Here is a 13,259-nt window from a genome sequence, read left to right on the forward strand (position 1 = left end):
TCCTATCATGCCAAGTCAGCCAGTACATGCTGAAACATAGCTAGCTGCCCCCCTTGTGTATTGATGCTGCCAGCAGTATGGGGTCTGCACATCACTTACAGCCACCCTGTACCAGCATGTACTGGCTGCCTGGGTATGATAAGAGTGTGATTGCTGTTAGCAATCACACTCCTATCATGCCAATTCATATTGCTAATTTTTTTTGTCCAATTGTGGTGTGTTACCTACTTTTATTAAAAATGTGAGTTTTTATTATTATTTTTAAAGGTGGGGGGTCATTTTCGGTTTTGGCTTAGTGAACCGTGAATGTTTTGGTCCAGAATTTTCATTTCGGTGTATCCCTAGAATAAATAGAACTATTTCATTTTTTATTATCCTGAGTCCTGAATTTGTAGTCACAAAACTTTCTAGGCCCAGAAATCAGTGAGAGGAAAAGTAAAGGTTTTGTGTAATTTACTTTATTTTAATCTGCATATTTTATTAAAGGCCATATTTTCTCACAGTAAAAAATGAGTGCAGCCCACGCACGTATACAATTCTGATGAAGTGGCCCACTGCAGAAAAAACTTGGACACCCCTGGGGTAGACAGTGAGAAGGGGGGGTAGGGAGAGGGTAGCTAGTGAGAAGGGGGGTAGGGAGAGGGTAGCTAATGTGAAGGGGGTGGTAGGGAGAGGGTAGCTAGTGAGAAGGGGGCGAAAGGGAGAGGGTAGCTAGTGAGAAGGGAGGGTAGGGAGAGGGTAGCTAGTGAGAAGGGGGGGTAGGGAGAGGGTAGATAGTGTGAGAAGGGAGAGTAGGGAGGGGGGTAGATAGTGTGAGAAAGTGGGGATCTGATGGGGGAAAATGCTGTCCCCCCATGATTTTTAGGGGTTCCTACGCCCATGTCTTTTGTCATATATATATATATTTATGTCCAAATTACTTATTTTTATACTTTGAGATTATTTGATGGAAATATTATGTTGAGCTTTTGTCCACTTTGTATTTCACAATTTTGACATGACTGTTCATTTAAGAAACTGAAACATCGTTTTGGTATCATTCTCTTTTTAGGCAAAATTTTCTAATTATGTCTGTAGCTGGGTACCAGTATGTTAATATCTGATATCTGGCTGAATTTACTAGGGGATGAAAAAAATATATTTTTTGTTAACCATCTGAGCCCTCTTAACCCAATAAGACTTTGGAGAGTTTCTGGGTTTGGAAAAATCAATCCCCAAGTGAATGAATACTGACTACTTAATGATAGAAGGTACAATGTATCATGCTGCTGTAACTCCCAATTTAGTAAAATACAATTTTAAGTACTTTTGTACACAGAACAAAAATGTCAAGTAAAATTTAGTACAGCTGCTAATAATGTTCATTCATTAAGTGCTATTTTGAGCCTGTGGGGGCAGACAAAGGCGCACTGAGTAATGACATTAATGGTGCTTTCACTGTCTTAAAGTATGTTCAGTGCTTTCAACCGCTTTAATGGAATTGTAGGCAATTATTTGTTGTGTTTTTGTAATATCTTGTTTATGCAGAAGATAGTTAACAAAGAATGTTTTCTATATTGATTAGTGGAACCCCTGATGTGAAAAAAATGTCCTAACCTACACACCAAGTCTGTGTTAGACCCCAGGGTTTAGATACTATGTCATCTCAATTGCCTGTGTGATAATCTTTATCCAGCTAACATTAAAAATGAGAGGAAGGATGTGTAGCCCTAATAAAATAAGCATATATGTCTTTCAATAACGAGATAAGTAGGTACTTGGTGCCCTCTTAATTTGTCCCAAAATATAAAGCCACTTATTCCGTATTAGTTGGACCAGCAGCATTACCCGTGTGCACTCCTCCTAGGATGACCAGGGGTTCCGTTCCAGAATATCGAGCATTAATCAATGCTCCTCACTAGATTTTGTCATAGGAAAATACAGAAGGTTTGTTCTGAATTTATATATGCTCCTGACTAAAAGATAATAAACAAGCATCGTCAGCTAAAATGAATGCAAGCGGTAAACAACCGTATAACTTAATCACACCACAATATGTGAACGGCAAAACCACTTCACCACCGGTGAGACCAAATGTAAAATAGAGAGAAAGAGGCAGACGGTTGACATCTGATGTGACTCACTGACACATGTTGCGTTGACTGAGATCCCGGACTACTGCCGAGAGCCCAATTATTGAGTTATAGCACAGTCAATAATATTCTGGGATCTCAGCCAACTCAAATTAGAAACATGTGTCTCTTACGAGTATTGTTGATTGAAGTCTACTTTTAACAGAACTTGAAACAGTTACTGTGTCAGCATTAAGAGGGTTTAACATCCTTGCTAAGGTTTATTTTAGCTTGATTGAGCATGTACAGTGTGTTTATTTGGTTTTTGGACGGTGTGTACATTTAGTTTGGTCAGGTTTAGGAGGGGTTTGACGAAAGGTTTTATGGTCTGAAATATAAGGGCAAAATTGCATCCATTTTATATTCTCCTACAAACTGGCGCACCTCATTGAATATGTTTAACTGAAGGGTTTGCAATGGTTTCAATGTAACATTTTTTGTGCGTTCATACCTTCGAGTGTACAATCATTCTGAGGTTCAGTCGGGCCATTAAATAGCTTACGGTGTTTTTTTGTTTTTGTTTTTTTATAAAATTGAGGCCAATTAAGGTTTAGTCAGGTCATTGAATCAGACCGTTTATGTGGCAGAAATAATCATTTAGCCTGTTCAGAAGCATACAGGGAAATTCAATATCAAATATTATGTAATGTAAGAAGAGTCTTATTGTTTATGTGTAATCATGGGACAATTTATCATCTTCCCCCTCCATTCCCTACATGCAGAACGATGATGGCCCAGTGGGGGACTCAATGTGGGAGTGTGGGAAGAGTTAAGCGGCCAGGGGAAACTTTTAAAGAAAGCAAGGGGTGGGTGGATAGTAGAGGACACCAAAGGTGTTTCCAATTGATCCGAAATTAAGACCTTGCTATTTTTCATTTAACACAGTGCAACGAGGACTGGGCACAGAACATTCATGTTGTCTGGTAACCAAGCTTTTAAATTATTCTTATTGTAAAATTACTTTGACTTTAGCTTTCTAACAGAAACATATATTCACTTGGATCTGTAAGTCTTAATACTGGACTAAACTGTAGCTCCCATGACCCTCAACTAGTTGGTAGCTGAGATGGTAGGTAATAAGTGGAACGGCTTTCCAGCAAAAGTGGTATAGGTTAAAACAGTAAGGGAAATAGACTTGCGTCCCACACTTAACAAGATTATTCAGTCTCGGCTTCAAATGTGACGTCTCCCTCCAGAGATGATGACAGCAAATAAAGTTACCACCCCAAAGGCTGGTAAGAAAGCGAATCATGATGCCAGCTATAGACCCATCTCCTTCCTAAATAGGGACTTAAAAATATATGCCAAAATCCTAGCTGCTAGGCTATCGAACCTTCTCCCTGCATCGACCTGTAATGATCTAGTGTGGTTTGTAAAGGGGAGACAGGCTTGCGACAGCATCATGAAGGTCGTTCACATACATTTGGTGAATCTAAAAGAATTGATAGAGGTCTTCAAATGTTTTAACCTAGCTTTGCCATTTTTACATGCACTCCTTGCATATCTCCACACCAAATTAGAAATTCTAAGGTTTTCTTTTTATATGAGTTAAGGTAGCAATAAATAGGAATCGGGAAAATGTTCTCCTCCAAGCTGGTACTGACCTTTCGACACATTCGATAACCTATATTTTACCAACGCTTGAAAAAAAAATATGGGCTCCATGGGAATTGGCATATTTTATATTACTCTGTGCTACTTTGGACAGAGTAACCATTAAAAATGGTTCTTTATTATCCATTTATGTTTTCCTAATTTTCTTGTATTATGTTATTTGGCTACATTATGTTGTTTTACAAATTATTGGATGTATAATACTCACAAGGAAGGGATCTTTCCTTTCAAACAGATTGTGCCAAGAGATAGTAATGGTCACTAGATAGTTAATCATGGGGACTCACTTTTAATTTGAAAGCTATGTTCTTTTGATCCTGTTTAACTATGAAAGAACCTGTAATGTGTATGTTTGCACCTACATGGAGATCCAACAAAAACATATAGTACCAAAAAAAATATTCATTCTCTTTGAATCTTGTGAAATCATATGCTAAATGTCCAAATGTTTCTAATGCATATCGATATTAACATTATATCAATAAAATGAAAGAATACTTCAAAGGTCATAAATACAAAGAAATAACTTGTATTGTGCATTCAAATGATATATTAATAGCACAACCTTCCAGTGTCCTTTATACGAAGTGGAATGCTACTTGGCTTGAACTCACTGAATGAATATATTAACATAGGAATAAATCCAGGGCTTGAGGAGCAGCTAAAAATTGCCCTGTTGACTTGCTCTTGCAGTTGAAATAATGTATCCAAGTTACTATTTCTTCTTCTTATTATTAACCTTTTTTTTACGTTCTAACATATTCCGAATCTCTGTACAATTTAAATATGGTGTGTTTAACCAGTACATAACAAAAACAAGAGTTGAGGACACTTCCCATGAGCTTGCCATCTAGCCTTATGGCAGCTTAATACAAGGTTCCTAGCAAGGATGGTGGACTTGCGAGGGCTCTGCCTGCAAGGCTACATAATCCTGCTTAATTTCATCCCTTGCTTATGTTTCAGAATGGACTCAATGCTTTGCACCTCGCTGCCAAAGAGGGACACATTGATCTTGTGCATGAACTGCTGGAAAGAGGCTCTTCAGTGGATTCATCAACCAAGGTACTTACTTCATATGCTGTTAGCTGACATTCTCACTGATCATCTGCACTATGTATGGCTGGTGCAGTCGTACTACTAACACATCGTTGGTCACTGATTTAAGCCCTAAACTTCTGTTATTTATCTAATTATATCAAGTATCATGCTATTTTTGCAAACTATGGCCACACACATGGTGTTCAAAAACATTATTCCCTCATTCCATACCTATGCACGAGGCTTATTGTGCTCACCTGGGGACTGCTTGAGAACATTCTTTCTCATGTCAATGCTCACAAACTTCGATTCTGCATCTGTCCCGAACCGGACAATTACCGTCACAAATTACATTTCACTATATCTGTAGTACTGCTTGTGTTGCAGAAAGGAAACACAGCTCTGCATATTGCATCACTTGCTGGCCAGACCGAAGTTGTGAAGACACTTGTTAAGGAAGGAGCCAATATAAATGCACAGTCTCAGGTAAGAAAAAGTATAATTCATTTTACTGATATATACAAACTGTGTTTACACCTGTTTGAAGCACAGACCTCTAAGCACTTTGCATTAAATATTTTTGTTAGATATATCTAATCAGAAAGCTGCCTTTTCAGCATATATTTTTTGTTGCAAATTATTTCAGAAATAGTTGAGGGGTACTTGCAGGTTATTTCAGTTTACAGTTTAGTATGATTTATTTTTTAAGAAAATGTAATATTTTGTAAAAATTATTTATAAAAAGGAATTTTTTTTATACTAGTATCAGATTAAAATACATTTTCAAAAATATTTTGCTGTTTTTGTGCTTTTTCTAGTTATGTTTTCACATAGCGGCATACTAGTCGTATTCTAACACCTGGACCACTTATCATACTGCCTGTGGAACCAATAGAATGGCTCAGTCACAACCACCTTGACGCCTTGACAACGCTAACCTACATTGCTGTATACAGCTCTGTATTTAATGCTGAATCTTGGTTTAAAGGAAGGGGGGCTTAATGCGTCTTTTCATATGGAAAAAAAATAATTTATTCTTAAAAACATTTTAATAACTCTTTTCTTAAATACTCTTTGCATAATGAATACTACAGCTCCTAAAATGTATTTTAAAAACTGTTGAACCTCATAAATAGTTTATCTTCATGTTTTTCTGTTTTATATTGATTAACATGGATATTTGTTTCAGGTGACAATGTCCAGCAGAGACCAATTTAATACGCTTAATAATAATAATTATGTGTGTATGATGTAGTACATGCCCTTGGCAATTGTATAGTGTATGTGAGATTCTGTGCCATCATATTGTTCCAGATTCTATGTGTTTGTAGGCTTTAATATTTTAAAATACTAAATGACCTTTGTAAAGTGAATCTATTACAGTAAATGTCCCGAACAGGAGCTCAATATGATACCTCTCACAACTGTGACATATCAGTATCAGACATGATATGCCGTCGGCAGAAAATTCTGTGTTTTCTTACTGTTCTCACAAAGCTTATAGTAAATGGCATGTTTACTCTGTGGAAAGGTGTATAAGTTACATTTCCCCTGCAGTTAGAGAAGCATGGGTTCAGCTAGCATACATTAGCGAAGAACTCAAAACCCGAATTAATCTTATATAGTCAGACAACACTCAGTCTATGTCTATGGGCCACAAACCATTGTATTAAATCTGACATATTTTACTGTCTAGAAAAAAAAGTCCTTAGGGGCCACAAGTGCAATAAGCTTCTAAAATAATGGATAACATTCATTCATGCACAGTGCTATTTGATTACTAGAGAACTTCTGGCAAGATCAGCTCATTTGAAGGCCAAGTCTGGTGCCAGTTGTTTAGAAGAGAGCAACACTGTCTAGGTTCTGTATGTTTTTAACTTTTTTTAGTGTATGATCAAATCACAAATATGCAATTCTAGCCATAATTAAAGGTCTCTATTAGTCTAGGGCCTCTGGTAGGACTTATGAAATGAAAAAGGTGGAGAAGATTGGATGTGGTGATTTGTTGGTCGAAAGCCACCATTCAGTTTTATTCCTCTTATAAAGCAAGGTCCTAAATAACGTTCTAGTTTATATACCTAAAATGAAGATATGCGACCGTGTTAGCTACAGAAAAGAACTTGCATAAATGGTAATAGTGATACCAGAGAAAGGTGAGAGGTAGTGTGGTGGTTGTATCAGTGACAGGGACTTTCTAGCAACTAAAATAGTATGCTTCTCTGAAGAAGTGGGATTTGAGATGTTTCTTGAATGTTTGGAGGGAGGGTGAATGCTGAAGGTTCGGTGGAAGTAGATTCCAGAGATATGGAGCACCACGAGTGAAATCTTGTAGACGGGAAAAGGAAGAGATGATAAGTGAGGAGGAGAGCCTTAGCCCATGGGAAGAATGTAAGGATCGAGTAGGAGAGTATTTGTTTATGAGTGCAGAAATCTATGGAGGAGCAGTGTTATGGAGGGCCTTACATGTTTGTACCAGGATTTTAAATTTAATTAAAAGGTAATTGGGAGCCAGTGGAGGATTTCACAGAGTGGGGAAGCAGAAGAAGAGCGGTGTGCAAGGAAGATAAGCCTAGCAGCAGCATTTAGTATAGACTGCAGGGAAGATAGTTGAGACTCTTGAGTTGAGTGGAATGCCAACCAGAAGAGTTTTGCAATAGTCAAGATGGGAAATGATAAGGGAATGAACCAGAGTTTTTGTGGATTCTTGGGTGAGGAATGAGCGGATTCAAAAGATGTTTTGTTGCATACAGAGCAGGCATTCCACAGGCCACAGTTGAAGACAGGGGGAAGTTTATGGTTGAAGATGATAGAACTGAGATTGACAATAACAGAATGACATAGAATCATGCCAGTGCCTCTGCATTGCGAGACTTGAGGGTTTGAGGAGGGTCAAAGGCATCGAAAAATGGTTAGAAGAACACAACAAATAACACCATTTATCCTTACTCAATCTGTGGCTGATGAGGATGATGGCAATTGCAATCCTCAATAAAATGTAGAGCGTATTAGCAGTTCCATTTATTTTGTTTTGTTCTTGTGTTATTTTTTTATTAATATACATATTAGACATGCTGTCACTGTTAAGTGCACAGATACACAATGCTCGGCATCATATGTCAGTTCTTTGGTAACTTTAGAAATGCAGTGATTCTTGCAGAGAGTCTCAGCAGGAGAGGGATTCATCTTACTGGCGTTTTATATTCAGATGAAGATCTGGAAATCCCTTTCCCTCCAGAGCCGCTCCATAGATCATTTACGCTTTCACAAACGCACGCTGCCAGAGTTTCCGAAATATCTGGGTTGAAGCATGAGCAGGATTAAAATTGCTGTCATTGCTGGATTTGTGGTTTAAAATAAAACATGATCATGGCCACCAGTTATTTAGCAGTGGAGACTTTTTCATACAGTGGTGACTAACCTCCCCACAGGGGATTTTCTTTGGATTATTGTGGAACAGTGCCAACGGCGTTATAGTTTATCAAAGGACATTGTACAGTACACATGATGGAAGATATGGAAGGGATGTGTGATTCATAAATTAGACTCCTAGATAAATGAATACGGGTTAAGAACAGTACACTTAAATGTGTTTGTCAACCGGCGAAAATAACCTAGATATTTTTTAGATAAGAACTGATTCACAGTCCTAGATTTAGCACCTTATAAAACTTTGTAACTACTACAGTACAAAATATATTTCCTTATAATAATCATTTGATCTCTTCCTCGCTGCTGTGTGGACCTCCTCTCCTCTGTAAGGCTACTCACTGTGCAGGTCTATGGTTCTCACATTATTTTATGTTTAATGGAAAATAAAAACACGATTTAAACTCAGGTAGGATGTATTTACCCCTATATATATATATATATATATTATTATTTTTTAATTTGTAAAGCCCCAATATTTCATTCTTGCACTGAATATATAGCACCAGCATTTCTGTTATTATTGGAATTGTTATTATTATCATTATTCATTATTTAACAACACCAATTGTGACAACACCAGACTCCTTCTCCTTTTAATTTGATATTCAGCAAAGTGCAATTAAAGCAAATATAGTATATTACGGGATAAAATATATGTACTTGACTTGAATATACGTGTTTGGAGATTTTTTAAGGCTGATAACATACGTGCAATTACAATAACATACTTGCCCTAGTACATATCTTCCACTGCTCTTGATTATGTGATCAGTCATGTGTGGTTGTTGATTTTGTGATCAAATGAAATATCTATTTGGAATTATATATTTTACTTGCCACCGCAGGTTCTTGAAGATCGTCTGCTTCCTCCTCTGTGTATATGTTGCTAGGTGCATAGTTGACGGTAATTCCATCTCTACATAGCAAGACATGGAGTACTTTTCATTAAATGTGAGCACAGCTGCAGAATGCCACGCATGCCATGTGTCCATAAACTTACTCCTAGGGAACACTCAACATTAAACAAATTGCAAGCGCTATCACAAAAGGAACTCTGTTTGCAGGAACAAGAAACATCTTAGAAACAAGATGAAACTAATGATGTTTTCTGAACATGGCATTTGGGCACATTTTCAGTGCTTAAGGAGGCCAATGACGCACTTTGTCAAATCTGTAGAAAAAGCCCTCATCAAAAGGGAATAAATAATCTGAACAACCAAGGCAGCCCATCTACAGTGCTTAACTCACTGGGGTTAGTTGGAATCTTGTGACATAGCGCCCCATTTTCTCAGGAGCCAAAGACCCTCAAATCTACCTTTTATTACAAGTTTTGTGGATCTCTAAACCAATAGTTAATTGAAAAATAATAAAGCTTTTCACATTTTTAGAACTTTTAAAAAAATGAAAGTGCAGACTTCGGTATTTCAGTAGCTGTAGATGTCATTCATAAGTAAACGCACCAGTCAATTTTGCGTTAATCACATGAAATATGCCATTATGTTATATTAGCATTAATTAATTAAGTTCTTATTAACACATATAAATTATTGATGGAGTGCTTGGCTTACCATTTGGTTCAGTAACTCCAATTTGTTACGCGATGCACTACTTGTGGAATATGATGGTGCTATATAAATCAATTAAAATAAATAATCAATTTTTTTCAAGAGTCTATGTGATATGATTTGGATTACATGGATGGCCACTGTCCAACAAATAGCTGGTTGAGAGGTGATGCATTTTCACAACCAAAAACAAACATAGCTTAGTCTTGTTAAAGCCAGGTTCAGTTTGTACCATTTAAATTTTTGGAAACCTAAATAAACAGAACAAGCTTACAGAAATGCCTTACTGGTGCTTTTAATTCTATATAAAAGTATATTGTGACAACTAATTATATGAGGCTTATATGCTACTAACCTCCTACATGAATGCATGTATTCACATTAAAGTGCAACATAATAGTTTTACTTTTTACTCATGTCCTAGAAAAAGTGTTCTAGGACACATCTATATAGGGGGAAAAAAATATTTTGGACAGAAAATAGTGTCACTTCATATGGAATAGAGGCTTATCAGTAGTACAAATAGGTAATGCACTCACATTTCCAAGGACATAAAATAGCTCATCATAAAACAAGTCTTCATAACTAGAAAAATTTAAAAATATAGCAATGGCACAGGATCACTCAATATAGCAGATAAGGTAAAGTATTGCACTTACAACAAATAAAAATGTGCGAAAGTGTGTAGAAAATAATCATCACAAAACCAGGCAAAGGGAAAGTCCACCGTCCAGCAGTAGGAACGTCCCAGTGTATCCCTCTCTTTCTCAACGCGTTTCACCGGACAACCGGCTTCCTCCGGAGATAAATCAGGATTTATAGTACAGATCACAATCCTTATAAACTCATCGGATGCAGAGTGATTTGAACCAGTTTACTTCTGCATTTTAGAAGGTTAATCAAAATAATGTAGTAGCCCATTGCCAGGCCGCAGAGTACCAACATGGGATGTTCTTGCTATACATAAGACATGGGCTTTAATGAAACCTTACTGCATTATAACTCATTGCAGACTGTTTAGAGTTAAGCCCTGAACTGTTCAGATGAGTACTTGAAAGGTCTAGATTCTTATTAGATACATTACAACCATAATAAAAATACCTTTGGGATGGTCTTGCATTTGACTATAAAGACAACAGAACCCGATCCACAGTGAGTGTTGAAAGTATTAAATAATGCCTTGATCACCGTGTCTGCCTGCCTTGCAGAATTTAGTCTGTTTGAACACAGCCATGGGGATCTAAAGGGCAGGTGTACACTATTAAAGCTAGCTCAATTACTAAATGATTGCAGGTTTCTGTCGTACTTCTTGATGTATTTGATTGCATAACATGCCCCTTTCTACATTGACCAATTGCTAACAAAAAGAAACAAAATCTAGGCAGTTCTTGCCTATAAATTACATTTCGGAAAGGACTAATTTTTACTTATAATGGATATAGGGAAGAGTTAAATCAGAGGTGAAAAGATGCTAGAATATTAAAATCCCTGTCTCCTCATTGCTGGTCATTGTGAGATTTTGGACATAGTATGCTGACACAGTGGCCCCCTTATTCTGGTCTTGCCTGCAGGCTTACAATGGAACAGAAGAAAGTCTGCGCATTAGATTGCACCTTTAGAAACCAATCTGCAACCCTTATCCTCACAAAAAGTATGAAATAAAAGGTTATTTAAAAAAAAATTTTCTGGCGATATACCCTATAACTCTTTGCAGCCCTGTGCTGAATAGGTTTTACGAGGAACACGCATGATCGCTTTTCTTGGTTGAATCAATTAATATATATTTTTTTACAATTGAAATAACTTTGGTTCAATTTTTTTTCAGAATGGTTTCACTCCTCTGTACATGGCTTCTCAAGAGAATCACATGGAAGTTGTCAAGTACCTCCTTGAAAATGGAGCCAATCAGAGCACGGCCACTGAGGTACTTGCGTCACCTTGAAGATAATGCAGGACGTCCTAGTTTGGGTTTATGACGCTAATTTCAATGTGACAAAAATAACTACCCCCTCCACTCAATCATTTGTGGTAATTCGTGGTATACAGTCGGAATCAGAAAGCGGGAGTGTGCACAGCAGATGTAGCATGAACATAATTTTACTTACATTAGACTAATTTCTATGTTGACCCAATGATCGTTCTATAAGATACATGTTGTGTTCTCTGTGTTTGAAGTGCAATATAAGGAAAATATTCCATACTATTGCCATAAGATCTGTATTACTGCTTCACATTATTTGACTGCCAGAACTAGATTAAATTACTTATAACGTTCTAGAATTACACATATAAAACTCTATATGACATGTGCTCTGTCTATGCATTTAATTATGCCTCCTAATAACTGCATGAAAAAGCCTGGCCTAAATATAATGAAACTTTGGAATTATTTTTGTTCTTCTATTTAAACTGGTGCTTAATGAAAGGATGCCTAGTTATCGTACATAGCGGAATAAAATGGCTTAATGTGTTATTCCAGATGGCCTTTCAAAGAAAATGAACACATCCTAATAATGATAAATGAACTGACAGGCTCGGAACCGATCACATTTTATTCTGATTGTCAAAACTGTTTGATAGTGACAGCATTTCATTGGAATTTGCCAGCTCAAGTCTGATGGTCTGCTTGATTTAATTACATCAGAATAGCAACCTGCAGAGTATGTGACCAGTAGCTAACCAAATAATTAGTAAAATAATTAAAACATGCATCCTGTGGGAAAAAAAAAATGTTTTTTGCTCAGTGGCCAAAGACTGATCATGTCTATTCCAAAACAAGTCAGTTAAATTCACCCCAGGAATAATGTATATTGTAGTAAAACCCTGACTAAAGGCACTATAGGATTTGTACTCCAAAAGCTACCTGGCTATAGAGCCGGCTATGTATGATGAGCTTAATAAATACTTATTTCCACTGGTAGGATGGCTTCACTCCGCTGGCTGTGGCTCTACAGCAAGGACACAATCAGGTGGTGGCGATCCTCCTGGAGAATGACACAAAGGGGAAGGTCAGGCTACCCGCTCTACACATCGCAGCCAGAAAGGATGACACTAAGTCCGCTGCTCTCCTACTGCAGAATGACCATAATGCTGATGTACAGTCAAAGGTACGTTTAGACATTAACTGCCATCATATACAGATTAAAAGTACTGTAGTTTATAGGGGCAGCAATGCTTTCAGGATATCGCCTGACCCCAGGAATACAGCACAACCATAGAGAGCCTGCGACAACCCACCAAACCCCATAGTAAATCAGAGAGTATAGTCATAGGATTACTTAGCAATACGAGGTCTGGAGAATTTTTGGGGCAACATTGTCCTTCAATAATACTTGAATAATAGTCACTGAATCAACTACAGGTTCCATGTTTAAAGATCTGGAATATTTGTGTGTGCATCAATTGCTTGTGGGTTATATGTGTATACATGTAATCCATGGTGTTAAAACCATATGGGCCCAACAACGAAATTACAAAATGCCTAATATATGTTATTAGCAGT

At 37.2% G+C, this 13,259-nt stretch overlaps 1 protein-coding gene across 1 annotated transcript in view; it reads left to right on the plus strand.

Annotated features, from left to right (window-relative positions):
• LOC149289348 (uncharacterized) overlaps positions 1–13,259 on the plus strand; it is a 100,126-nt gene that overhangs the window by 12,750 nt on the left and 74,117 nt on the right. The window contains exons 3-6 of the mRNA XM_089490737.1: positions 4,689–4,787; positions 5,151–5,249; positions 11,583–11,681; positions 12,679–12,864. Of these exons, the coding sequence (XP_089346863.1) occupies positions 4,689–4,787; positions 5,151–5,249; positions 11,583–11,681; positions 12,679–12,864 (483 nt within the window). The remainder of the gene's footprint in view (positions 1–4,688; positions 4,788–5,150; positions 5,250–11,582; positions 11,682–12,678; positions 12,865–13,259) is intronic.

Source organism: Sceloporus occidentalis, unplaced genomic scaffold, assembly GCF_023333645.1.
Source record: "Sceloporus occidentalis isolate IW3139 unplaced genomic scaffold, rSceOcc1.0.p SCAF_46, whole genome shotgun sequence".
Taxonomy (NCBI): Eukaryota; Metazoa; Chordata; class Lepidosauria; order Squamata; family Phrynosomatidae; genus Sceloporus; species Sceloporus occidentalis.